This window comes from Myotis nattereri (genome assembly GCF_964212035.1).
Source record: "Myotis nattereri genome assembly, chromosome: 4".
NCBI classification, from domain to species: Eukaryota; Metazoa; Chordata; class Mammalia; order Chiroptera; family Vespertilionidae; genus Myotis; species Myotis nattereri.
Window position 1 is genome coordinate 70,960,850 of NC_138079.1, and position 26,667 is coordinate 70,987,516.

A 26,667-nucleotide genomic window follows, 5' to 3' on the forward strand; every position below is an offset into this window, starting at 1 on the left:
GATGGGCCCTGCTCTGTGCATGACAGGGGGCAGCGCCCCAACCCCCTGATTGGCCTTGCTCTGTGCGTGACAGGGGGTGGCGCTGCAACCTCCCCATCGACCCTGCCTTGAGTGTGACAGGGGGCGGTGCCCCAACCCCCCAATCCGCCCTACCCTGAGCGTGACTGGGGGTGGCATCGCAACCTCCCGATCCGCCCTGTTCTGTGCGTGACACGGGGCAGAGCCCCAACTCCCCAATCGGCCCTGCTCTGAGCCCGACTAGGGGCTGCACCTAGGGATTGGGCCTGCCCTCTGCCACCTGGGAGCGTGCCTAAGTCAGCATGTCGTTATCTCCCAAGGGGTCCAGACTGTGAGAGGGCACAAGTGGGGCTAAGGGACACCCCCTCCCCCGCCAGTGCACAAATTTTTGTGTACCAGGCCTCTATTATGTATATATAAAGGTGAATACTAGATGCCAATTTAATAAAAAATTATTATGTAATTATATTGGAATGATGGAGAGTTTATTCTCATATTCTATAGTAGTATATCAGAAGATCATTTCTAAAATTGAAAGATTAAGAATTCACAGTATGAACATGTTTAGATTTTTGTAGGTAAAGAGCTAAAAGTTGAAAGTAGGATTAGGATTCAAGAGTATAGAAGTGGAGAATTGGAAAGTGCTGCATTTCATAGTATTACATAACTTTTTTTTTACTTTTGTGAATTATTTAATTTTCTAAGCAAATTGTAGTTATATGCTATACAGAAATTGGGCTGATACAAAGGTTAAAGCAATTAATTTTCTTCCCAGACATAGTTTTATAATATTCCGGTAAATTTTTTTTTATGTGAAATTAAAGTCAAAAGCAGTAATTGACATAGCTGTTATTTAAATCATGGCATAAATATTATTCCAAGTACTAGTTGTAAAGCTATGATATAATTTTGACTTAGATTGCCCATTTTTTGTTGATGTCCTTGGCCACCTAATTATGTTGAAATGTTACACAAATTTATGATATCCTTTTTTAAAATACATTTTTTTTATTCCTTTCAGAGAGGAAGGGAGAAGGAGAGGGAGATAGAAACATCAATGATGAAAATCACTGATCAGTTGCCTCTTGCATGCTCCCTAACAGGGATCAAGCCTGTAACGTGGGCATGTGCCCTGACCAGGAATCGAACCCTGACCTTCAGGTTCAGAGGTTGATGCTCAACCACTTAGCCACACCAGCCAGGTGCTATCCTTTTTTTTATACTCTAGAATTCTATGCCCTCCTCCTTCACATCACCTCTGACAAAATGTGTGTTAATATCTCAGTCATTCTTACAGTTGAGTATAGCATTTTACTACAGAAGATAAATGCGGGTCAATTTTATTTTCTCATTTTAGAGCTTCCTGTTAGTTCACCACTATGTCATGCAGTTCTAAAAACTCTTCAGTGTTGGGAGCAAGTTCTTCTCCGACGACTTGAAGTCCATGGTGGGCCCCCGCAAAACTATATCGCAAGTTATACTTCTGAAGAGAGTTTGTCTGCAGGTCCTGCAATTCTGCGCCACAAAGCTTTGCTGGAACCTACAAACACTCCTTTCAAGTAGGTTTTCCTATGGATATTGTTTTTAAGTATGAATTTTACTAAATCAAGAGTGGTTTTAGGTAGTATTTGAAGAAAAAATATTTAAGTTCTTTTATGTATAATATGCTCTTCCAGGCTCATCTCTGTGACTCTGTGTGATGCATATTATAGTCCAGAGGTTAGCAAACATTTCCTGCAAAGTTCCAAATAAGTAAACATTTTAGACTTTGCGGACCTTACAATTCTTGTGGTAACTATTAAGCCTTGCCATTGTATAGTGAAAGCAACTATGAACTGTAAGTAGTAAATGAATGGGCATGGCTGTTACATAATAAACCTTATTTTTGAAAATGGAAGGCAGGCTTGTAGTTTACTGGCACCCACTCTCGAGCAGTGCTAGTCAAAATAGCCAGAAAACTGGTTTGCTGTTTGTGAGGTGTAAAAGGTAAATCAGTGCAGTGCTTGCTTCATCAAAGTCTTACTATAGTGACTTAATGATAGTTCATTTACATTTTTTTTCATAAGCCCTTACCTCATTGCACATCAGTAACAGACTTCATGGAGTGGTATGTGTTTACAGACAACACAGTAGCTCTGCTTGTAGATCTCTTCTAGGAAGCATTACTATTATATTTTTAGGTGAGGGGTCAGCAAACTGCAGCCTATGGGCCAAAATCCTTCCTCCTATATTGTAAATAAAGTTTTATTGGATCACAGCCACACCCTTTCGTTTTAATATCATCTCTGCTCCTTTCCCACTTCATTGGTAGAGCTGAGTAATAGTAGGAGAGACCATCTGGCCTACAAAGCCTAAAATATTTAGCATCCAGTCCTTTAAGAAAAAGTCTACTAGTACTGATTGCAACCCAAGATGATTTGGTCTAATTCTAGTTAAATATTATTATAAATATTTATATAACACTCAGTAAATATAGTCAAGTTAATCAGAATTTTAAGTGTATAATTAAATATATTGTCCCACTGCAGATCCAAACACCACCTGGCACTGTCTGTGAAAAGACTTTGGCAGTACTTGGTGAAGCAAGAAGAAATTCAGGAAACCTTTATCAGAAATATATTTACAAAGAAAAGGTGCCTAAATGAGGTTCGTATAAGTTAAAACCTGCTTACTTTTTTATTATTGAAGTCTTTTGTATTATGTAACCATAAAGAATAAGTTGCCTTTTATAGACTGTTTAACTCATTTTAACCTTGGCTGGTTAGCTCAGTTGGTTGGAGCATCATCCCAACGCACCAAAATTAGGGGTTCCATCCCTGGTCAGGGCACACACAAGAATCAATAAATGCATAAATAAGTGGAACAACAAGTTGATGTTTCTCTCTTTCTCTCCTCCTTCTTCTATCTCAAATCAATAAATAAAAAAATAATAAAAATAACTTTGTCATAGCCAGTTTGTCTCAGTGGATAGAGCGTTGGTCCCAGGTTTGATTCTGGTCAAGAGCACATGCCCGGGTTGTGGGCTCAGTCCCCAGTAGGAGGCATGCAGGAGGCAGCGGATCAATGATTCTCTCTCATCATTGATGTTTCTATCTCCCTTTCCCTTCCTCTCTGAAATCAATAAAAATATATTAAAAACTAAAACTAATTTTTATATCATAAAGATATCCTATGCAGTTAATGTATAGAAAAGTAATTGAATAGGAAAGAGAAAGGGTCAGTATTTTCTTAAATCTGTTTTATTTAAAGTAACTAATTCAGATGTATTTGGGACTTTTCTCCCCAAAAGATATTGGTTAAGATTCTGTATCTTTGTTTCCTGTTTTGAACCCTCATGATCACCATTTAAGAGACAAAGTAGAAAGTTCCCATGATTTTCATGTGACAGGTAAAAGAAGTTTATCTTAGAAGTTTAATTGAAACTAGGTTTATATACTGAAAGCATTTCAAATATGTATGTTCAAATTTTTTTTTGCTCTGTTGATTATGCTTCTTAATGAAATTTTGCAAACTAATTTTAATAATATAGTAACAGGTTGATTATACCTCGACGTTACCATTATAATGATTATTCTTCTCAGTTTAGTGCTACTGAAAACTTTCAATTTGTTGTTATGGGAAACTTGTACCTGAATGTAAATTAACATTTTGTTTCCTTCATTGAGACAATTTTGCTACTAAAAAAATATAGGGTAAACTAAACAGTGGATTTAGTTAATTCCTTATCTTCTCATGGACTAGTAACAAAGTGTTCAAGACTGGCAACTGTTCTGTGGTTCACTGAACTTGTCTGAAAGCAAGTTTTTGAAATGGAAGGAAAAAAGGATGATATTTTAGTTGGATAAATTAGGAAATAGAATGGTTTCTTAATAGACAAGTTAGCAAAAAGCAAGATGGCATCTAACCTCATTAAAAAAGGAAAATTACTTATAATTCATTGTCTCTGAGTCTAAGCACTAATTTATTAGAGGCAATTATACATGCTGTTAATTAGTATTTGCCTGTTTATGTAAATATATCTGAATTAGCCAGGCCAAGAAACAATATTTAGTGTTTTTGCTAATTTAGAAGACTTTTGACATATGTACCTTAGTATAATATTGAAATCTGAGCAAATAATAAATCCAATAGATACAATACAAATGAAAGTATTTCTGTATAACCTTAAGTAAGCTATATCTTAAATATTTAGCATATGAACTAGTAAAACAGTTTAAGCAAGTTTTTTGATGAATAAAATTAAAAGTGAATTTACTAGATAAGAGTGTCAGACTAATTAGCATATGTTTACATATGAGGTAATGTTTCTTATTTTAAATATATGTTTGCCTAAAATAATTTATTACAACTTAAAGTATTCTGATAATAGTGTATAAAGCACTGTTGATTGCTCTGAATAAAAAGCATGTTTACTGTGCTTGTTACTTCTTTGGTTTCTCTGATGTACCTTGTTACATGAATATGCAAATTTGGCATAATAACTTCAAGTACAAAATCATTTTTTAAAAAACATTGTCACGTTTGATTACTATAACTGTAAAAATAAAAAAAAATTTCTACCTCTGATATATTTAGTGTGTTTGTGAAATGAAATAGTTCTCAAAACAAACAAAAGACTGTACCACTAGATTGTCCAGTAGAATTAAGGGACAGAATCATTAAGGGAATAGAGTAACATAAGGAAACCAGAGTGAGTAAGGAAAGATAGCAGATAAATAAGTAAAGTTATTTTTGTGTTATAATCATTTTAATCAAAAGCAATAATATGAATGCTGGAATAAAAGCTCTATCTCTATCAGTAAGCTAAATGTTTTCTATGTATTTTAATGTGTGGGGTTTTTTTAATCTGCAAAATGAGTATAATACCTTTCACTTTGCTGTGTTTTAACTAGGACATTTAACTTATTTAAAAACTTCATGATTAATGGTTGTTATTAGGTGGCAGATAATGGAGAATATTTTGGAAGTGCTACTGTTCTTTATTCCTTTATGTCTTTGAAAATGAAATGTTCTTTACTTGATGTTGAAATTCTGTTGTATCCTCAGATCTTTCTTTTCCTATATAATGCAGTTTTTAGTGCTACTGCATTTTTAAACTAGAAAGTCTTCCCTATTTGTATTTATTTGGAAATTAAGTGCAGATGACTACATATAGACTACATCTGAATCATTCCTGACCAAAAAAAAAAAAAATTCTTGGCAACCTGATTCCTTTTTCTGTTTTCATTCATTTTCTGAGAAAAACTAAAGGTCTTGAACCAGCTCTTTCTTTAACTAGTGTTAATATCCCCTTTTAAGAAGTATGTGTGCCTAAAACCTATATGATTTTATTAACCAGTGTCACCCCAATAAATTCAATTAAAAAAGAGAGACAAAGAGACTCTACACCTTTAAATAACAACCTTATTATGATAGTATTAATATGTTGTTGGATACACATATACTAAATTAATAAAAAAATAACTATACTTTTATTATTTCACAAAAAAAGAATCATGTATTCCTCCAAGCAGTTAGTTGAGTATTTCTACCTCAATCAAGACAAAGCGAGAATTAGAGACCTAGAAATAAAATTTTTTTAATCATGATGTTTTCATGAAGAGTGAGGGGACAAGAAATAATACTGTATAAGAGAACAATTTGACTTTAATTTTCAGTTGATAGTACTCTTGCACCATTAGCTCTGAAATTTATAAAGTACTTGGGCTATAATCTTGCTTTAATATCAACATTTCAAAGTTAAGTGAGTAAAAATTTCTCAGGAGGTTGAATAAAATTTATAGTTGTTGTTAATGAATTTTGAGGGATTAAGTTTTCCCTAACCCCTAACTCTGCACCACACACATGCTTCTTTTAAGATATATGAAATTTTAAAAATAATAACTTAGTCCACTGTTACTAAGTTTGGCGAAAAATATAATTTAAAAAATATCCCTAGTATTTTGCATGTTATATCGTATCTTACTCTTTGTCGTGTGATTATTCTTTCTTGATGAAGTCATTAGAGGACAACTGTGAAACCATCAAAAATTCTATGATGGAGGAGCCAAACATCAATAAGGTACAAAGCGCCATTCAACTGAAATTAGAAATTGCATTCTTTAGCAAGAAAAACAAAGTGTTTCCATTTAACTTTGGACTGGACTTTGTTTCCAAGCAGTGAAATTACTGTTCCCTCAATTTATTCTTTTATTTTAACAGCTTAAATATCGCAATCATAACATTGTTTCTGTTTTATTAATAAGAGAATGCAATTTTAAAGGGAGTTGAATGTATCCTGTTTTGGCTACAGATTTTTTCATAGTAAATACAATTAAAGTTCTTAATAAATTGTAATTAAAATAGCCATTATAGTAGTATAGTAGTATTGTTCTGTTTTTGCAAGTATCACTTTTTAAGTTAAAATTCTTTCCTCTTATATTAATTTCTTAAAATATATCAAATACTATTATATATCATTTATTTTACTGGTAAGAATAGGATACAGCATATTATCTTATGTACAATAAGAACTCAATAATACTTGAGAACACGGCACAAACGATGAGAATTTGTACAACCATAAAATAACTACCCAATGTTCTGTGGTCACACATTCAAATAGGACATATTAGGTTGATATATGATTCATGTGTTTCACATTTTTATTTTAAGACCATGTCATCAGAGTAATTTTTAGGGAAAACAGTTTTCAAAAGATTTTTTTAAGGCTGTGAAGTCTTTCTCAAAGGAATCTTTTTGTAAAATAGAAATAATTCTGTACAGTTAATAAGAAATACTGATTTGATGTGAAGTGTATATTGTAACTAAAACCTTGGCAAAATAAATATATGCAGTACACACTGAACTTTGGGAATTTCTAATGGCCTTTTGGAGTTTTGAGAGAATATTATTCAAACTTTTAATCAGTTAACAATATTCCTTGCCTTGCAGTAATCATTAATTACTACAGTCTATACATTTTCATGGATCTTTTTTTTTTTTTTTAATCCTCACCCGAGGATATTTTTTGATTGATTTTTAGAAAGAGTGGAAGGGAGAGGGAAAGACAGAAATACCGATGTGAGAGAAACACATCGAATGGTTGCCTTCTACACGTGTCTCTACCAGGGCCTGGGCTGGGGAGGAGCCTGCAATTGCGGTATGTACCCTTAACCGGAATCGAACCTGGGACCCTTCTCTCCGCAGGCTGACATTCTGTCTACTGAGCCAAACAGGCTAGGGCATGAATCCTTATCCAAAGATTTTTTTGACACTGTTTATAAAATGTTAATCAGAATGTTATATTACTATAGTCGTTACACTACATCAGAAGTCAGTCATTGTGTTTGTTTAACATCGTAATGTTTTTGGCCAGTTTTTCAAGCCACATGGGACAGTTTTAACAGCTTTATTAGCTATACCTGACTTACCATAGTGCACATATTTATTAGAATGTGTTGAAATTTTACCTATGTTTACATGGGTGAAGCCACCAGCATAATCAAGATAATAAATATATCCATTACCCCCAAAACTAACCCCTCCCTTACTTTTCCCTCCCCTCTCTCCCTTTTTCCTCCCCAGGTAACTACTAATTTTCTTCCTGATATTATAGATCAGTTTGCATTTCTGGAATTTTTGTAAATGAGATTATACAATGTCTTTTTTTTCTATGTGCTTTCTCAGCATATTTATTTTGAGATTTCTTCATATTGTGTATTTCAGTATTTTTTATTGCTGGTGCATTCATTGTATGTCTATACCAAAATTTGTTTATCCAATGACTTGTTGATGAACACTTAAGCCTTTTCCATTTTGGAGCTATTTCAAATAAGACTGCTTAGAATATTCAAACACAAGTCTCTTTGGTTGGACATATTCTTTCATTTCTCTTGTGTAAATGCCTAGGAGTGGGATGGCTAGACTATATTGTAGGTGTGTGGTTAACTTTTTGAGAAAACTACTAAAAGTATTTTCCAAGGTGGTAGAAACATTTTATGTTTCCAGCAGCAGTGCATGAAATCCCAGTTGCTTTACATCCTTATCAGCACTTGGTATTGTCAGCCTTTATTTTAGCCATTGTAGTAGGTGTGTAGTGGTAGTTCATTATAGTTTTAACTAGAGGCCTGGTGCATGGATTCGTGCACTGGTGGGGTCCCTTGGCATGGCCTGTGGAGATCAGCCCAAACCTGACAGTCCAACATCCCCCAAGGGATGTAGTAGTGCGCGAAGTGGCAGGCAGCCCAGGGAGGAGCCTGAGCCTGGGCCAGGTGCTGTGCCACTCCTGCTCATCCCAGCCCTGCTGCACCTGCTGCCACCGCTGCTCGGTAGGCTCCCATGGGCTCATGCCATCAGTCCCTATGCTAGTCCCAATCCTGGTCCCAATGGGAGAGATGCCTGCAAGGGGAATGTCTGCAGGAGAGGCTTGTGCTGCTGCAGCTGTGCACGCCAGTTGTGAGCCCGGTGTCTGGCACCTGTTCAGCTGAGTGACGCTCCCACTGTGGGAGCACACTGACCATCAGGGGGCAACTCCTGCCCCCTGGTGGTCAGTGCACATCATGCTAACAGTCGCTTAGGCTTTTATGTATATAGATTTGCATTGAGAATCTAATCATGTGCTTAATTGCCACTTGTATAACTTTTTGGTTGACCATGTTAAAGATGGGGTGAGTCAGTTATGGGAGATTACTAGGAAAAACACAGTAAAATAAGGATGAGGATATTATACAGATTTAAGTTTTTTTTAAAAATATATATTGATTTTTTACAGAGAGGAAGGGACAGGGATAGAGAGTCAGAAACATCGATGAGAGAGAAACATCGATCAGCTGCCTCCTGCACACTCCCTACTGGGAATATGCCCGCAACCAAGGTACATGCCCTTTGCTGGGGTCCAACCCCAGCAGGTCCAGGGGTCCCCAAAGGTGTATACGGAGTCGGCGAAGAAGGAAGGACATGGAGACAGCGTTCAGTTGATCAGCAGCCTAGCCAGGATCTCCAAACAGGATCTCCAGCCAAGTTCTGGTCTAGATCTCCAGAGGGGTTCTGCTTAGTGTCTCCAGCCAGGTTCTGTGTCCATGTTCTCTTGCTAGGTTCTCCAGGTTCTCCAACCAGGTTCTGTAGCCATGTTCCCTCGCTAGGTTCTCCAGCCAGGTTCTATCCAGGTTCTCCAGCCAGGTTCAGTCACCAGGTTCTAGTCAGGTTCTCTTGCCAATTTCTGTAGTCAGGTTCAGTCCAGGATCTTTTGCCATGTTCTCTCGCTAGGTTCTGTCTCTAGGTTCTGAGGCCAGTTTCTGTCCAGGATCTTTTGCCATGTTCTCTCCAGCGAAGTTCTTCTGTCTCTAGAGAACGTTCTGTGTAGGTTCTGTGCCAATTTCTGACTCTCTCCGTTCCGTCTTCTTACATCTGTATTTATACCAGTTGATTCCAATCCTATCAATCTCTATTACAAAGGTTAGGGCGTTTCTTATCTCCATTCCAGGGAGTAAAGATTATGTAGCTTAAGCATGATTGTTCGTAGTTAAAGTGATTAATTACCCGCCTGGCACTTAGTTGAGGGGTTTTATTCCCTCCCTAACTTCAGGGGAAAATCCCTACCTGGGGAAACAACCTTTCTCAGAGACCTTGGTTAAAACACATAGTGCCTAGAAGGTGAGCAAACATATTAAGAGCAGTATGCCATATATGCCAGGTCCCTTGAAACAGCAAGCATGGACCAGCTCCCGGCAGCCCTTGACCGGAATCAAACCTGGGACCCTTCAGTCCGCAGGCTGATGCTCTATCCAGTGAGCCAAACCGGTCAGGGCCAGATTTAAGCTTTTTTCTTCTGCATTGATAAGAGTTTCTAGAGACAAGGTCATCATCCTCTTTCTGGAACAGCTAGGGAGAAAGCCTTGCTAATGCAGATTTCCCTTAAAAATATAAATGTCTTTTATAAAGGATAATTTCTACTTGTTTTCAGAGCTTCTCCGAAGTCTGCTGTTTCTTAATCAGCCTAAAATAATTTTTATGCCAGAGAGACATATTTTGGGGTGGCAAGTTCTATTCCCCTATAGTTTCTAGACAACCAACCTGTGTAGCACATTACTATACTGAAGACTGTAGACAATTGTTATGCATTGGCAGTGTTACAAGGGCTACAAAGTCATTAGGTGATAAGAATTTTTCAGCTCCATTATAATCATATCGGATCACAGTTGTATATGCCGTGTGTCCTTTACCAAACATTGTTATGTGGTGCATAATTGTGTTGAGATAATAAGATTATTTTCTTTTCTTTTTTCAGTCTGTTAATATGGCTAAATAGATTGATGGATTTATTTGATTTTAAACCAACCTTGCATTCCTAGCGTAAGCCCCTTTTATGGTCATTAGGTGTTCTTTTTTACATATTGTTTGATTTGTTAAAAATTTTGTTCAGCAGAATTTTTGTATCTATGTTCATGAGGGATATTGCTTTGTAGTTTTCTTACAATGTGTTTATTTTTTTTTTGCGGGGGTGGGGGGTCTTTGGTTTTGTTTTGTTGGCTGGTTTTAAACTAATGCTATCTTCATAGAGTTGGGAAGTCTTTCCTCTTTAATTTTTTGAAAGGATTTGTGTAGAGTTAGTGTTGTTTGTTCCTTATATGTTTGTTAGAATTCACCAGAGAAATAATCTGGGCCTGGAGTTTTTTAGCTTCAAATTCAATTTCTTTAACATATAGGGCAGTTCAGATTATTTATTTTTTTAGTGTACTTTGGTAGTATATGTCTTTTAAGAAATTTGTCACATCAGTTGTAAAATATATTGGTATAAAGTTATTAATAATATTTTATTATCCTTTCAGTATACAGTAGAATATATGGTAAAGTCACTTCTTATTCCTCTGCTACTTCCCACACCTGAATTGTCCTATTTTTCCTCCCATCCTTGAAGTGTTGGGCACCCCAGAACTTATTTTTTTAACCTTCTCTGTCCCCTGTCTTTACTCTCTCTTTGGGTTATCTAATGGCTTAAATATCATCCATAGTTTTGATGTCTTAAATCTCAGTAGCCCCATTTATTTCCTAAACTCCAGACTAGCATACATAATCTAATAGCTACCTCTCCCTGAATGTCAAAACAGAATTTCATGTCTTTTAATCCCAACCCATACCTACTCTTTCTTTCACTTTTGTCTTAGTAAATGGCACCTTCACTCACCCTGTTATCCAGTCTGAAAACAAGGTGTCATCCTTGCTTCATCATTTTCACTCATACTGCACTCTCAATACATTAACATTTATCTCATTTCCAACCACTTATCACCATTCCTATTACCCTAATCAGATCCACCATTACCTATTTTTTTAAAAATTTAAATTCTTTATTGTTTAAAGTATTACGTAAGTCTCCTTTTTCCCCCATTGACCTCTCCCTGGCCACTCCCAGCCCCCAGCACATGCCCTTACCCCTCTACTGCCTGTGTCCATTGGCCCACCATTACTTCTTATTTATTTTCTGTAGCAGGCTCATAAGTGGTTTCCTGGGAGCTGTTCATACAACTTTATGTTTTGTCTCACAACACCCAGAACTATGGCTTTCTAGTCTTAAAATAAAATCTGAATCTTATTATGGATTCTGAGGCCCTGTCCAAACTGAACCCTGCCTACTTCTCCAATCTCATCTCCTGACATTTATAAGTGCTCTCAAAATTAAATATGCATAAGCTCCTGAGATGCTAAACATCATTCTTACACTGCCCCTCACCCCCCACCAGTTGACTCTCATTCAGGTCATCTTGGGTCCAGACTATTAAGAAACAGTGTTGTAGTAAATCTAAATAATAAGAGGACAGTAATGTATTCCTACATTGAAGAAGCTTTTTTGAATTTCATGCCTGCAAGATCTTTCATCCCCATATGTGTAAAATTTGAAGAAGCTCTGCAGGTGAAACTGTTATGTCCACCCCAACTACCCAACCATTATTAGCAAATAGTATATCCCTCTATTTAATGGAAATAGAATTTTCTCTACTTTTAATTTTTTCAAAACCCAGTAGTGGATACTTAAGTGTGTTTTAGATATCAGGCAGAGAGGTGGCTATGTTGGCATTTTATCATAAAACAAACAAAAAAATCTTATTTTTGACATTCTTATTGGTTGCTGGGCTTCTTATAGCAAACCTAAGTGTTTCTTAGAAAAGAAGTTTGCCTTTAAAGAAACCAAAATGTTTAGCAAACACTGAAATTTTTTTATGTTTGTAATCAAATTGCACTTTAGATTAGAATATATTTCACATCTTTACATTCAGTGGTATGAGTTGTTTGTGTAGGGCTATTTTGGTTTGGTTATTTATAATTCTCTTTCAAATTTGGAATTATATGGTCACCTCAGTAGCCATTTAAAAGAATACTGCTAACTACTCAGTTCTATGGACAAGCAATGGATGGGGTATTGGAGATGTTTTATTTAAATTTTGCAGGAAGTAAATTTGTTTCATTATAATTTCAAATTAATAACTTCTATGCTTCCCAGTAAGTCGTGTAACATTTTATAGTAATTCATTTTAAAGATTGAAGGTTAGGGAGCTTAAAATAAAATGAAATTATCCTACATTATGCAACATTCCCAGTTCTTATTTTAGTAAATGTTGATTTTATTTTAGTAAGTGACTAAAAATTTTTGTTTTTCATTTAAATCATTTAAAATTTTCAATTAACAGTTGCCATACAATATTATATTAGTTTTATGTGTATACCCAAGTGATGAGACATTATATAGCTAAGTGATCATCCTGATAAATCTAGTCACTACCCATCTAGCATCATAGTTATTACAATATTATTGACTATATTCCCTATGCTGTACTTTAGATCCCCGTGACTGTTCCATAACAGCCAATTTGTACTTCTTTTTTAAAAAAATGTATTTCTTTATTGATTTTAGAGAGGAAGGGAGAGGGAGAGAGAAATAGAAACATCAATGAGAAGAGAGAATCATTGATTGGCTGCCTCCTGCACGCCCCCTACTGGGGATCGAGCCCACAGCCCCGGCATGTGCCCTTGGCCTGAATAGAACCTGGGACCCTTCAGTCCGTAGGTCAACGCTCTATCCACTGAGCCAAACCAATTTGTACTTCTTAATCCCTTCACCTTTTCCACTTATCCTCCTAAACCCTCTCCCATCTGTCAACCATCAGATAGATATGTATTTATTGCCATTTTATTGCTCATTTTTAAATTTTTTTTTCTTCTTAAAGAAGACCCTTTAACGTTTCATATAATACTGGTTTCATGATGAACTTAAGATTTCCTTTGGGAAGCTCTTTATGTCCTTCCATTCTAAGTCATAGCTCTGCTGGGTAGAGTAATCTTGGTTGTAGGTCTTTGCTTTTCATCACTTTGAATATTTGTTGCCACTCCCTTCTGGCCTGCAAAGTTTCTGCTGAGAAATCAGCTGACAGTCGTATAGGAGCTCCCTTGTAGGTAACGAACTGCTTTTCTCTTGCTGCTTTTAAGATTCTGTTTGTCTTCAACCTTTTAATTATAATGTGCCTTTGGTGTGGGCCTATTTGGATTCATCTTGGTTGGGATTCTCCTTGCTTACTGGTCTTATATATCTATTTCCTTCCCCAAGGTAGGGAAGTTTTCTTTCATTACTTTTCAAATAAGTTTTCAATTTCTTGCTTTCTCCTCCTTCTGGCACCCCTATGATGCAAATGTTGGTTTGCTTGACGTTGTCCCACTATCCTCATTTTTTAAAATTCTTTTTTCTTTTTGCAGTTCTGATAGTGTTTTTTACTTCCTTATATTACAAATTGCTGATTTTATTCTTAGCCTTACCTATCTACTGTTGATTTCCTATAAATTATTCTTGATTTCAGTTAGTGAATCCTGCATTTCTAGCTAGTGCTTTCTTATGATGTTGAGGTCCTTACTAAAGTTCCTTGAGCCTCCTTATAAATAGTGTTTTGAACTCTGCATCTGACAGATTGCTTATCTCTATTTCGGTTATTAGTTCTTTTCCTGGAGTTTTGTTCTGTTCTTTCATTTCGGACGTGTTTTTGTCTTCTCATTTTGGCAGCCTCCTTTGTGTTTGTTTCTTTGTATTGGGTAGAGCTGCTATGTCTCCCGGGCTTGGTAGAGTGGCCTATTGTAGTACGTGTCCTGTGGGATCCAGTGGCACAGCCTCCCTGATCACCCAAGCTGTGCACTCCAGTTTTGCAACCCCTCCTTCTATGGGCTGTGTAGACCCTTCTGTTGTAATTGAGCCTTGATTGCGGTTAGCATTTCAATGGGAGGGATTTACCCCTTAGGCCAATCTGCTGCAAGGACTAGCTGCCGTCACTGACCACTGTGGATGATCAACTGTGCAGGGGCTCTCCACACAGAGCAGGACTTATTTCAGCAAGGCTGTGGTACCCATGTAGTCTGCACGTTGAGTGTGTCGCTGTGGAGGTGGTTGGGTGATGTTTCGATGTGGTCTGAAGCTGTCCACCGGGTGCATTGCCTCTGGGGCCTCCTGGGAGATACAGGCCTGCACTTAGAAGTCAGGCCAGAAGTTAGGCCGCTGCACCCCCACAGCCATTGAAGACAAACTTTACATGGCCAAGGTTGGTCTGGGATCGGCTCTGGCCCCCGCAGATGAGGTGGGACCAGAATCCCAACCCACTACAAATTAGTCCCAGCTGCATCCACCCAACTCCACAGGACTGTAAATGTTGATTTTATACAGTACTCTCTTCCAGGTTCAAAGGTGTTGTACATACTTCTGAGGTAAGCATAAGGTCAAATATGTGTCTCTCATCTAAAGTACATTGAATTACAGTTTACTCAGCTACTAAAATGCTTATTGACTTGGGCAAATTACTGTGCCTTTTAGGGTTTCAGGTTTTTCTTCTATAAATTAAATGTTATTTTAGACCAGCAGTCAGTAAACTATATTCAGCAGGCCATATCCAACTGGATCTTCTAAGAATGGCCTTTATATTGTTATAAAGATTGTTTAAAAAAGAATATGCATGCCCTGATCAGGGTGGCTCAGTTGATTGGAGAGTTGTCCCATGCACTGAAGGGTTGCTGGTTCCATTCCCAAGTCAGGGCACGTGCCCAGATTTCGGATTTCCTGCTTGATCCCCTTTTGGGGTTGTGCAAGAGGTAGCCAATCAGTGTTTCACTCTCACTCTCTCCCTTTGCCTTCCTCTCTCACTAAAAAAATAAAAATAAAAAATCAATAAGAATATAGAAAAAAAAAGAATATGCAGCAATGATACTCTGTGGTCCACAAAATCAAAACTATTTACCATCTGACTTTTTAATATTTAAAATATTATCAAAGGATTATAATACTAAGAAATGTGGTAAATAAATCTACTTTAATAATTAAAATGTCTTGATCCTTTAAAGTTAATTCATTATAGCTTGGGAATATAAGCAATTAACGAAGTTGTATGTTATATCAACTATCTTATTATATGTGAAAAAGCAAATTTGAAATAATTTAAATTCCCCTTGTCAGATAAATTTTATTTTAGAGATAATGAGCATGGAAAATAGTACCTTTGTATTTGAAATACCTAAAAAGTTTCTGAAAATAATTTATGCAAATATTAAATGTGTATTTGAAATACCTAAAAGGTTTCTGAAAATAATTTATGCAAATATTAAATGACATATTGGTATATATTCTTTCTATTACTAAAATCACTGTATTTTTATCTTTTCTTTTTCTCCATTTAGATAGAAGCAGATCTGGGATATCCTGGAGGTAAAGCAAGAATTATTCATAAGGAATCTGATATCATTACTGCCTTTGCTGTTAATAAAGTAAGTACACAGATATTTTTCTTCAGGTACTAGCTACTCATAGTTGGAGAATGTTTCCTGTTCTGATCATTTATTCAGTATCACTATTTATTTTTCCCAAAGTTACTTCCCACTCCTAAAATTGCATTCTCAATAAATTTTTCATATTATAAAATGATTATATTGTTTGATAATTTAATTTTTTGATTATGAATATATAGCAGATAAAATAACGTTTTATTACTATTCAGAGGGAAGTATCAGGTATTTATATATGTGATAACCTTTAGAACTTATACACACATAATAAGGGTTAATCCAAATCAAAGGTTCTTATATGAATATGTTGAACTTGGGTCTTAATATTTTATCAAATTTAAGCTTATGTAACTCATAGAAATTCTCCCTCTTTGACTTACAGCTGTAATAGCTGCCCAACTGGAGTGTTTTCTTTGTATTCCTCTGCCTTCTACTCAACACCTTCTTTTATGTACAGTGGTTCAAAGTTGAAATTTGTCTGAATCATTTTCCCCTTCTGTCTTCCCTAATTGCTTTACTGCAGAGTTTATGGTGACTTCTAGATACTTTTGTTTACTTTTATTTTCATTAATTTAAAGGATATATATTTTTTTCATGTGTTTCTAATTTAAAAACAAATTTTAAATATTATTCAAATGTATATCCTATGGCATCCATTCAGTAATCATTTCACCAAAAAGTTCTCCATCTTCCTTTGCTATTTCTCTCTCCTCTTTGATTTCTCCTGGATAGTTCTTTTGTCATTCTGTCCTCATCTCTTCCTGTCCCCTTTGTCTCATTTCCCTCATAGATATCTTCCCCTGAATAATGACTAGTTCTGTCAAGACAGGCAGGTTTGGAAGCAGCCCTTAACCAGGCAGTTCTCATGATTATTGTCTATACTGAATAAGTACTAGTACCTTCCTTACCCTTAAGAAAATATGACTTTAAATGTTCTGTGCTATAAAACCAATTAGCACTTGTGCTTTTTGGGGAAGGGATTTATATAAGCAACTAGCAATGAACAATCATCCATGTATACAAAATTTGCCATTTACTGGATAAGAGTGTACCTGTTTAACATTTATTTCTCCAGGTTTGTTAAATTAATAACTGAGAAATAATACCTTTTGCTTTACATTGCATTATTTAAAAATGCCAGTGAGCCCTGGCTGGTATGGCTCAGTTGGTTGGAGTTTCATCCCATCCAACAAAAAGTGGCAGGTTGGATTCCTGGTCAGGGCACATACTCAGATTGCGGGTTCAATCCCCAGTCGGGCGTGTACAGAGGCAAGTGATTGATATTTCTCTCACACATCAATATCTCTCTCTCTCTCTCTCTCTCTCTCTCTCTCTCTAAAAATGAATAAAAAATGAAATTAAAATGCTGATGAGATTGAACTTTCCCCATTTGTTTAGTTGTGAATTATCTGTGTCAGAAACTGAAAGATGAGATATTCTCCTGCATTTAAGCTAAAAGTTAGTTTTCACTAAGTTAGTTTAATGGATTCTGTTAGAAGACATGACTCCTGGACCAGAGACAAAGAACAGTTTTTTTCTAGTAGCAAAAGCAGTAGCCAGAGTACCACTATTTTTATCTTGGTTCCTGAGCTATAATTCCAAAGCAATAGAGTGAGGGCCAGATGATACCTGCACACAAAGTGGCTTGCATTACAGGAGAGGAACAATGAGTTTAAGGAACCCCAAATCTTTTCTGATATTAGTAAGTATACCTGCCCTTTGAACTGGCAGGAGAGATTATAGCTATATAGACAGCCTAGAGATAATAGATAGAACAAAGGGCAGTGACTCACTCACAAGATATGCAGAAGAGACTCAAGAAGAATGGTCTCCCAGCCATCTAGTTATATCCTTTTTCCATTTATCTCTGGGGTCTCAGCTTTTTCCTAATTGGTTTGTATTCGCATTTTACATAATGATGGAAATATTAATCCTTCTTTCATTTTATCTTTCCATTTTCTGCTTTGGAGGTGTACATTTTTAAATCATAGATGTTTAAAATTTTATATCATTTAATCTGACCAACTTTTCTTTATGATCTTTTTGTGTCATACTTCCCCCAGCCTTTCTCTACCCTTACACTTTTTCTTTATGGTCCTTTTCTAAGTTCCATTCTCTCCCCCCCGCGCCCCCCCCCAGATTGAAAGGCTTTAGGTAAAAGTGGTATTATCTTATTTGAATAATTCACCACTCTTTCTTTACTTTGGTGTTCCTTATCCCACTCATCCTTCTCTACCTTTCAGGGCTCCTACCTTCTTCATCATCTCCCTCCCAGTTTCTAAACTATGTATACCTTAGGGAAATTGTAACATTGTAATAAACTGGCAAGACAGTGCTAGAAGAAGAAATAAAGTAGAAAACATCCATTACCACTTATAGCTGGCTTTCTCTTGGATACTCTTGAATTCTTAGAACATGAACATATCTCAAAGCTCAAGCTGATGATTATTACACTCAAAATTTAATTATCAAAATTAATTTAAAATAGTCGTTTGTGAGAATGCAGTATATTCTGTATCTTAAAGTTATCATTTCTTGAGGTTATTTTGTAGTTTTCATGTTCAAAAGTAGCCCATATACATGTTGTACTTTATTATTGAAAAATTACCATATGATTTATTTTTCAGGCAAATAGAAACTGCGTAGCAATTGCTTCAAGCCATGATGTTCAAGAACTGGATGTTTCTGGAATTCTGGCTACACAGATCTATACTTGGGTAGATGATGATATAGAAATGGAAACCAAAGGGTACCCTTATACTTTGTTTTTATTCAGTAACATTGCAATGTGAATGTTGATTCCACAGAACTATAACTTTCAAAAGATTTTTTAAAGAAATATTCCTAGATTATAAATGGAAGCTGCTAAAGAATAAAGACCATGTGTTAGGAGCTTTAAAGAAGGTAATTGAGGGTTAAAAGAGAATAAGTGACGGGATTTGAAATTATATATGAAGTTATTGTCTATGAGTAAGGAGTTAAGAGTTTAAACAATTTATTTTAAAGGGAAACAAAGTTGTCTGTTAGAGCCTTCAGGTATAATAGAATTAAAAAATGGGTTGTTTTCATCCTGGTTGACATTTCTTTGTAGGTCAGAAGATTTCTTGGTTATACATGCTCATGATGATTTAACAACTGTGCAAGGTACAACCCCATACACACATAGCAATCCTGGCACTCCAATCAACATGCCATGGCTTGGTAGTACACAGACTGGCAGAGGAGCATCTGTGGTACGTACAGTTAAAAATATTTGTATATTAATATCCTATTTTTTCTCTAGTTTAATAGATACAAGATCATTTAACCAATATGATCCAAAAATGCTTAACTTTTTAGTAAGTTATTTTTGCTGCAAATTGTAAATTTTGGTTATGAAGAATATGTTTTCATGGGTTCTCTATTCTATTCCATTGGTCTATATGTCTGTTCTTGTGTCAGTACCAGGCAGTTTTGAGAACAGTGGCTTTGTAACTCAGCTTGATAACTGGTATTGAGATCCCTCCTACTTTGTTCTTTCTCAGGATTGCTGCAGCTATTCTGGGTCTTGTTTTATTCCAGATGAATTTTTGGAAGAGTTCTTTCTAGGTCTGTGAAATATGCCATTGATATTTTAATGGGGAGTGCATTGAATCTATAGATTGCTTTGGGTAGTATGGACATTTTAATGATGTTGAGTCCACCAATCCATGAACACAGTATGTTCTTCCTTCTGTTTATGTTTTCCTCTATCTCTTTTTTCATTGTCCTGTAGTTTTCTGAGTACTGGTCTTTTACCTCCTTAGTTAAGTTTATTCCTAGGTATCTTAATTTTTTAGGTGCAATGGTAAATGGGATTGTTTTTTTTTAATCTCTCTTTCTGTAAGTTCACTATTGGTGTATAAAAATGCCATTGATTTCTTGGCGTTAATTTTGTATCCTGCTACATTGCTGAATTCATTTATTAAGTCTAATAATTTTTTGGAGTCTTTAGGGTTTTCTGTGTACAGTATCATGTCATCTGTGAATAATGGCAATTTTACTTCTTTTTTTCCAATTTGGATGCCTTTGATTTCTTCTTGTCTGATTGCTGTGGCTAGCACTTCTAGTACTATGTCGAACAGAAGTGGTGAAAGCAGGCATCCCTGTTTTGTTCCTGTTCTTAGGGGAAATGGTTTTAGTTTTTGCCCATTGAGTATGATGTTGGCTGTAGGTTTGTCATATAAGGCTTTTATTATTTGAACCCTCATGCACTGCTGGTGGGAATGCAGACTGGTGTAGCCACTGTGGAGCACAGTATGGAGTTTCATCAGAAAAACTGAAAATGGAACTCCGATTTGACCCAGTAATCCCATTTATAGGAATATATCCCAAGAAAGTAGACACACCAATCAGAAAGGATATATGCACCCCTATGTTCATAGCAGCACAATTTACAAAGCTAAGATTTGGAAACAACCTAAGTGCCCATCAGCAGATGAGTGGATTAAAAAACTTTGGTACATCTACACTATGGAATACTATGCTGCTGTAAAAAGGAAGGAACTCCTACCATTTGCAACAGCATGGATGGAGCTGGAGAGCATTATACTAAGCGAAATAAGTCCGTCAGAGAAAGATAAATATTACATGATCTCACTCACTTGTGGATTATAATGAACAACATAATCTGATGAACAAAAACAGATCCAGAGACAGAGAAGCATTGATCAGATGCTCAAACCTCAGAGGGAAGGTAGAGGAGGGTGGGGGTAAGGAGGAGAGATCAACCAAAGGACTTGTATGAATGTATATAAGCCTAACCAATGGACACAGACACCAGGGGAGTGAGGGCATGAACGGGGCAGGGGTGGGGGTGGGGGCAATGGAGGGATAAGGACACATATGTCATACCTTAATCAAAAAATTAAGTTGAAGAATTTGAAAAGCATTATAGTAATTATTCAAATGAATAACTTGGTCAGTAATAGTTATTTTTTCCCAATTGACAGCTATATTAAAATTCATTTATTAAATCTGATATCATCTTTTATAGGAGACCATAAAGATAATATACAAAATATATGAAAAGAAGTAGCCCTAACTGGTTTGGCTCAGTGGATAGAGTGTCAGCCGACAGACTGAAGGATCCCAGGTTCAATTCTTGCAGGCTTGATCCCCAGTAGGGGACGTGCAGGAGGCAGCCAATCAGTGATTCTCTCTCATCATTGATGTTTATATCTCTCTTTCCCCTCTCTTTCTCTCTGAAATCAATAAAGATACATTGTTTAAAAAAAGAAGTAATAGGCACTTTTTTCCAACTCCAGTTTCAGAGAATATGCAATACAGTTCTTCCTGTAACAGCTTTCTGTGCTGATCCCTTTACTTCCACATTGCTCCCTCTATTCTGTACATAGCACCCAGAGTTGCTGTTTTCTAAAGCATCATTCAAGTTGTCACTTCCCTGCTTGATACTTTCAGATTTTCCAGTACAACTTGAAAAAAAAACCAAAAACATGTCCTTATTATCATGGTCTCTAAGGCCCTATGTGATTTAACCCCTCCTGGCCTCTAGCAGCCTTATTGCCCTTCATTATACACCTGATTACCTTTGCTCTAGTTATTATCTTTCTGTCACTGGAACACATTAAGCTCATTGCCATATCAGAGCCTGTGCCTTGCATTCTGCTTGAAATGCTCTTTCAGATCTTAACCCAAATTCCCATAGATTTCTCTTGCTTACCTCGTAAAGGCATCTGCCCCTCCCTACTTTACCCCCAGTCGCTCTATGTCATATTATTTCATTTTATCATCCTTGTAACTTTTATCAGTTTTGAACTTATCTGTTATTTGGATGTCTTTTTTATACCCTCTAAGCTCTTTGAGAGGTTACTTTATGCCTGCCTTATACACAGATGACCTCTAACTAAAATGGCATTTAATATATAATAGGTGCTCAGAAAATATTTTATACTCCAAAGCATTGTCATTCTTATAGGACTTAATTTTCTTCCTGTCTAAAGAAGGATATATTTTTAGTTGGGGTCATTATGATTTGTAAACATAAATACGGATTGTCCCACTCCATCCTCCAGAAAAAGACACCATATCTATATAATGTTATTTTTTTATATGGATCTTCTAAAATAATTAATGACTTTTTCCCCTTATAATGTTTTACATGTGCTTTCAGAAACTTAAATCTGTGTTTGTATATTTTTTATACTTATCATTTTCCTTTGATATTTTAGTAAGAAAATATCATTTAGTTAGAAAAAAAGATAAATGAAGAACAGAAATCTTTAGACATTTCTTTAATTAAGGGTAACATGAGATTTAAGCATGAAGTTTTCTAAACAAAAGTTTAACATTTATTGGGTTTTCATTCTTTTGTGGGAAATTGGTAAAATATTTTCTTAAGCCCATTATTTTATTGAATTATGAACACTAATGGACAAGAACATTTGTTGTAACCAACTTCTGCTTTATTGAAATATTATCTATCTATATATACCTGTTAGTGTTTCTATCCCTCACCAGTTCTTCTGGATAATCTCTTCCCTCCCTATCAGATCCCTGTTTCCTTCCCTACTTTAGGCTAATTGAACAATTTAAAATTCAGAACAACAAAAAGGCTACATGATAGTGATGTACAAATTTAGGGTAATATGTAACTGTAGTTATGGTGCTGTGTAAATAGGAAATGTTCTATAAATTAAAATAATCTCTTTAATTTTACATATATATTTTACTTTTATTTGACAGGCTTTGTAAATCATTCAAAACATGATTTACAAACGGGTTAATAAACAGTTCCAAATTATCAATTAAAAATTTATATGATTTTCTGTTTACTTTTTTTTTTCTTCACATGCTTCTGCCTATCTTTTTAACCTTATAACTATTCAGGATTATTCCAATAAATTTAATGGGATCAGAAAAGAATTGTCAAGACAGGAGGTAAGACTAAATACTCAAGGTGACTTTGTTCCTAGAGCCTAGATGCAGAAAATGTATGTACACTGAAGTGTAAGATGGCCGAGCTATTAAACTCAATTTGTTACCATATTTAGTGTTTTTACCACTAATCATGGCAATTATGGAATCTCATATTAATTAATTAATTAATTAATTAATTAATTTTATTTGAATGTCCTGTCACAAGTAAAATTTTTAATGCTATTGTAACTAAAAGAAAATTTTTCTTTATTAACAGATGATTAAGAAAGCCATTAATAATGTCAGAAGAATGACTTCTCACCCTACTCTTCCTTACTGTAAGTTGATAATAATTAGCGATTATTCTAAGGAATTAAAGTTTAAGTCAAAAGATAGTTAACATTTATTTTACTTTTTTTGTAGAGAATGTTTGTTAGCAAATAACATCTTCATTTCAAAATTGGATAAAAACAGGAAAAAAAATTTTTTTTAATTAATAGGGAAGCCTAAATTAATGTAGTAAATTTTTAGCATTTTGACTACATATTTTTAAGTTAGCACATTTTATTTTTTAATATTTTTGGACTCTTTACACAATGTTAAGTTGTAGTTGATAATTATTTTTTAAACACTAGGATTACTTCCATCTTTTCTTACATAAACCAGAAGCATATCTTGGTCATTTATTGCTCATCATAATCAGTTTGTATTTTATTACTATTTTGTCAGTTTGTCTTTTATTGGACACACTAACAGTAAGTATAGAAATGGTTATTATAATATTCTTCTAAGGCAAAGTATGTTTATTTTGAGTGAACCCTCAAATATTAGAAGTATTGAGGCAGAGAAAAATAAGAGAGACAATTTTAAAATTAACTAGTGGGTTGGATTCAATATTTATATTGGCATGTGAGTATTCCAAATTTTTCAAATATAATTTTAAGTTGTCCTACCACACAGTAACAAAAATAGAGCATGTTATTAAGAGGTATTCATATTCCTCCAATTTAATAACCTATAAAAATTCTACCTTCTTTTTTGAGATTTATTTTGATAAAATACAATTGATAAAACCAGTGTTCTTTTCAACTTAATTATCATAAGCATCTCTTATCAGAATTGTACATCAGAGTCCAATAAAAGGATTCAAGAGAACCATATATTTAAAATGAAGAGAGTACTTTCTGTTACTTATGCTAGAGGAATATAATAATATTAAAAATTAGTCTGTTTTTACTATCTTGAATTTATTCAACACTAAAAGTATATTTTCTATCCACAAGTCTAATGTGAAGTGAAAACTAAGAATCAGTAATGAAGCATAGAGAGCAACTAGTCAAATGTGTTTTATAAACAAAACCTAAATAATATTACTCCCACAGCAAGAAACATTTGGCATTTCTTAAAATTCTATCTTGATTCTATACAGTAGGGTTTGGAAGTATCTTGAAATATTGAAAGGACTTCATTTCTTCTCATCTCCATAGTCATCTCTGTCTCAACAGATGACTAGTTTATAGGAAATATTCTTTACCTCAATCCCATAAATTTAAACAAAGAGATCCCTAGTTTCAAAGGCAGTTAATGGACTTATTTTCAAAGTCATTAGGTAACATCAGATCACTTCTGTTTTGGAAAAAGAACTTACTTTCTTCAGGGAAGTATCATAACTGACAGATAAAAGACTTGAAAATTTTAAAGCTCATTAAATTAATCACTGGATTTTTTTCAGTATATCTTTACATGTCATGATCAAGTGTACAGGTAGTAATTTAGCTCAGCAATAAACACTTTTTATGTAGTGAGAATGTTATGAGACAGGATTTCTGAAAATTTTACTCCAAATTTCAGATACCTCATAATAGCTTCTTCTCTTGGACTAGATTTTGAAAAAATCTTAGTGACTAGAAACCAATATTTTTTTACTTCTACCCTAGAGATATTTTTTAGAAGTTAGGCTAACAGGTTGGAATAAAATAGAAATGAAAGTCTTAAGAGGACTTCCTTTTTAAAATTATGAACTTATTCAGGTTTTTACCATTGTAGTTATTAACCCATTTCTTACCTCTTTGATATAATACTATTCAATTGCTAATGAGGGATATTTACTCATACAACTTGGTTATAGGAACCTTTATCTTGTCCTTTAAAATCTTAGGCTACAAAGGCTTTAAGAGACTATTTAATTTAATATGTCAGATACTAATAATGAAGGATTTTTCTCAAATAAATAAAACCAGAAATAATAATATAAAATTTTGAGCGGTTTTTAAACTCAAGTAGCCCAATTTATTTTTCTGAATAAGCTAAGCAAGACTGTTGGGGTAGAGAGAAGATAACTTTTATCCCAGTCTCAAGAATTCTCCCCACGCTTCCACCCCAGCCCAGTGTTAAAACATTTCAAAACAATTGAAGTCCATTTACTTTAAATACTTGGTAAGGAATAAGGAATATTGACTAATATATGACTAGCAATGTGGTAGGTCTTTATTTACATTAATAAATTTCTCATGACTTCTGAATCTCATTAATACTGATAATTATACTTAACATAAATTGACACCTACATGTATCATTATTCTCCTTTTATGGGAAGGAAATAGGATCGGGGAGATTAAAATAAATTTCTTAGTCTCACAAAATTAGTAAGTGGTGAAGTGAAGAATTAGAAATTATTTAACTTATTCATATTTCTCAATGAAACAACATTTTGAGATATCAAGTAATTGGAATAACTACTAGAAATGTTTTTTATCATGACATTCAAGGCCTTCTACAATCTTTTTTTTCCAAGAGGGAAGTGTATAAACTTTTTAAAAAATATATATTTTTATTGATTTCAGAGAAGAAGGGAGTGGGAGCAAGAGATAGAAACATCAATGATGAGAGAGGATCATTGATCGGCTGCCTCCTACACGCCCCCTACACGCCCCCTACTGCGGGTCGAGCCCACAACCTGGGCATGTGCCCTTGACCTGAAATGAACCTGGGACCTTTCAGTCCACAGGCCCATGCTCTATCCACTGAGCCAAACCAGCTAAGGCAAAAATGTATAAATGTAAACATTAATAGTATTACTGTTAAGAATTGGCTCTTTAGTAATCCCAAGAATTTAAGTGGTTATCATAAAAGCTATTTATTAAAGTCTATTAAAACATCATTGAGATCATTTCAAAAGGAAATAATATTTATAGAGTTCTGCTTTAATTGCTTCTGTTGTTTTGTATGAGCATATGTTCTCAGTCAAATAAAAGTACATCATATTACTATCTGTTTTTAAGATGAAATATTCAAGTGAAATTTCATACAAAGGTAAATTCATATAAATTGGCTATGCTTCATTTCTTCGGTGTTTCTTCCATAAATATTTTCACATTGGATTAAAAAATAAATTTCCCAAAGATTCCTGAAGTAAATTTGCAATTTGTGCCCTCTTGTAATGCAGATCTGACAGGAGCTCAGGATGGAAGTGTCAGAATGTTTGAATGGGGCCATTCTCAACAGATAACCTGCTTTCGATCTGGCGGAAATTCAAGAGTTACAAGAATGAGATTTAACTACCAGGGAAATAAGGTAGTATATAAAAATACAAATGGGAAAATGGTTTGATTATGTTGGAGGTTTATAAATATTACTAGTTTGGGTTTCTGAAGAGTATAGCTCAGTGAGCTAATAGTAAAGCATTAATCTATATGAATTAAAAAAAAAAATCTCTCCAAGAATGCTTATATTTGTTTGGTTCTTCTTGAAAAGACATTATATATATATATATATATATATATATTAAAATTCATTTAAATGATGTTCAAGGACCGAATGATGATAGGACCACCTTCTGTTACACATTTTTGATTAAACATTTGATATATATTTTTGTTTATCCTCTGGAATCTACTCAAAGTATGGTCAAGTACCAGGTAGCAAGTAACATCTGGGAACATCTTAGAGTGCAAATTATTGACTCTA

The 26,667-nt window shown here is 34.9% G+C and overlaps 1 protein-coding gene across 2 annotated transcripts in view; it reads left to right on the plus strand.

The window, feature by feature from the left end:
• Window positions 1-26,667, plus strand: part of DMXL1 (Dmx like 1) — a 159,458-nt gene that overhangs the window by 118,646 nt on the left and 14,145 nt on the right. For both annotated transcript variants that reach the window (XM_081088668.1, XM_081088669.1), the window contains 8 exons: window positions 1,376-1,577; window positions 2,547-2,664; window positions 6,017-6,079; window positions 15,700-15,786; window positions 18,432-18,553; window positions 18,896-19,037; window positions 22,979-23,039; window positions 26,147-26,274. In XM_081088668.1, coding sequence (XP_080944794.1) covers window positions 1,376-1,577; window positions 2,547-2,664; window positions 6,017-6,079; window positions 15,700-15,786; window positions 18,432-18,553; window positions 18,896-19,037; window positions 22,979-23,039; window positions 26,147-26,274 — 923 coding nt within the window. The remainder of the gene's footprint in view (window positions 1-1,375; window positions 1,578-2,546; window positions 2,665-6,016; window positions 6,080-15,699; window positions 15,787-18,431; window positions 18,554-18,895; window positions 19,038-22,978; window positions 23,040-26,146; window positions 26,275-26,667) is intronic.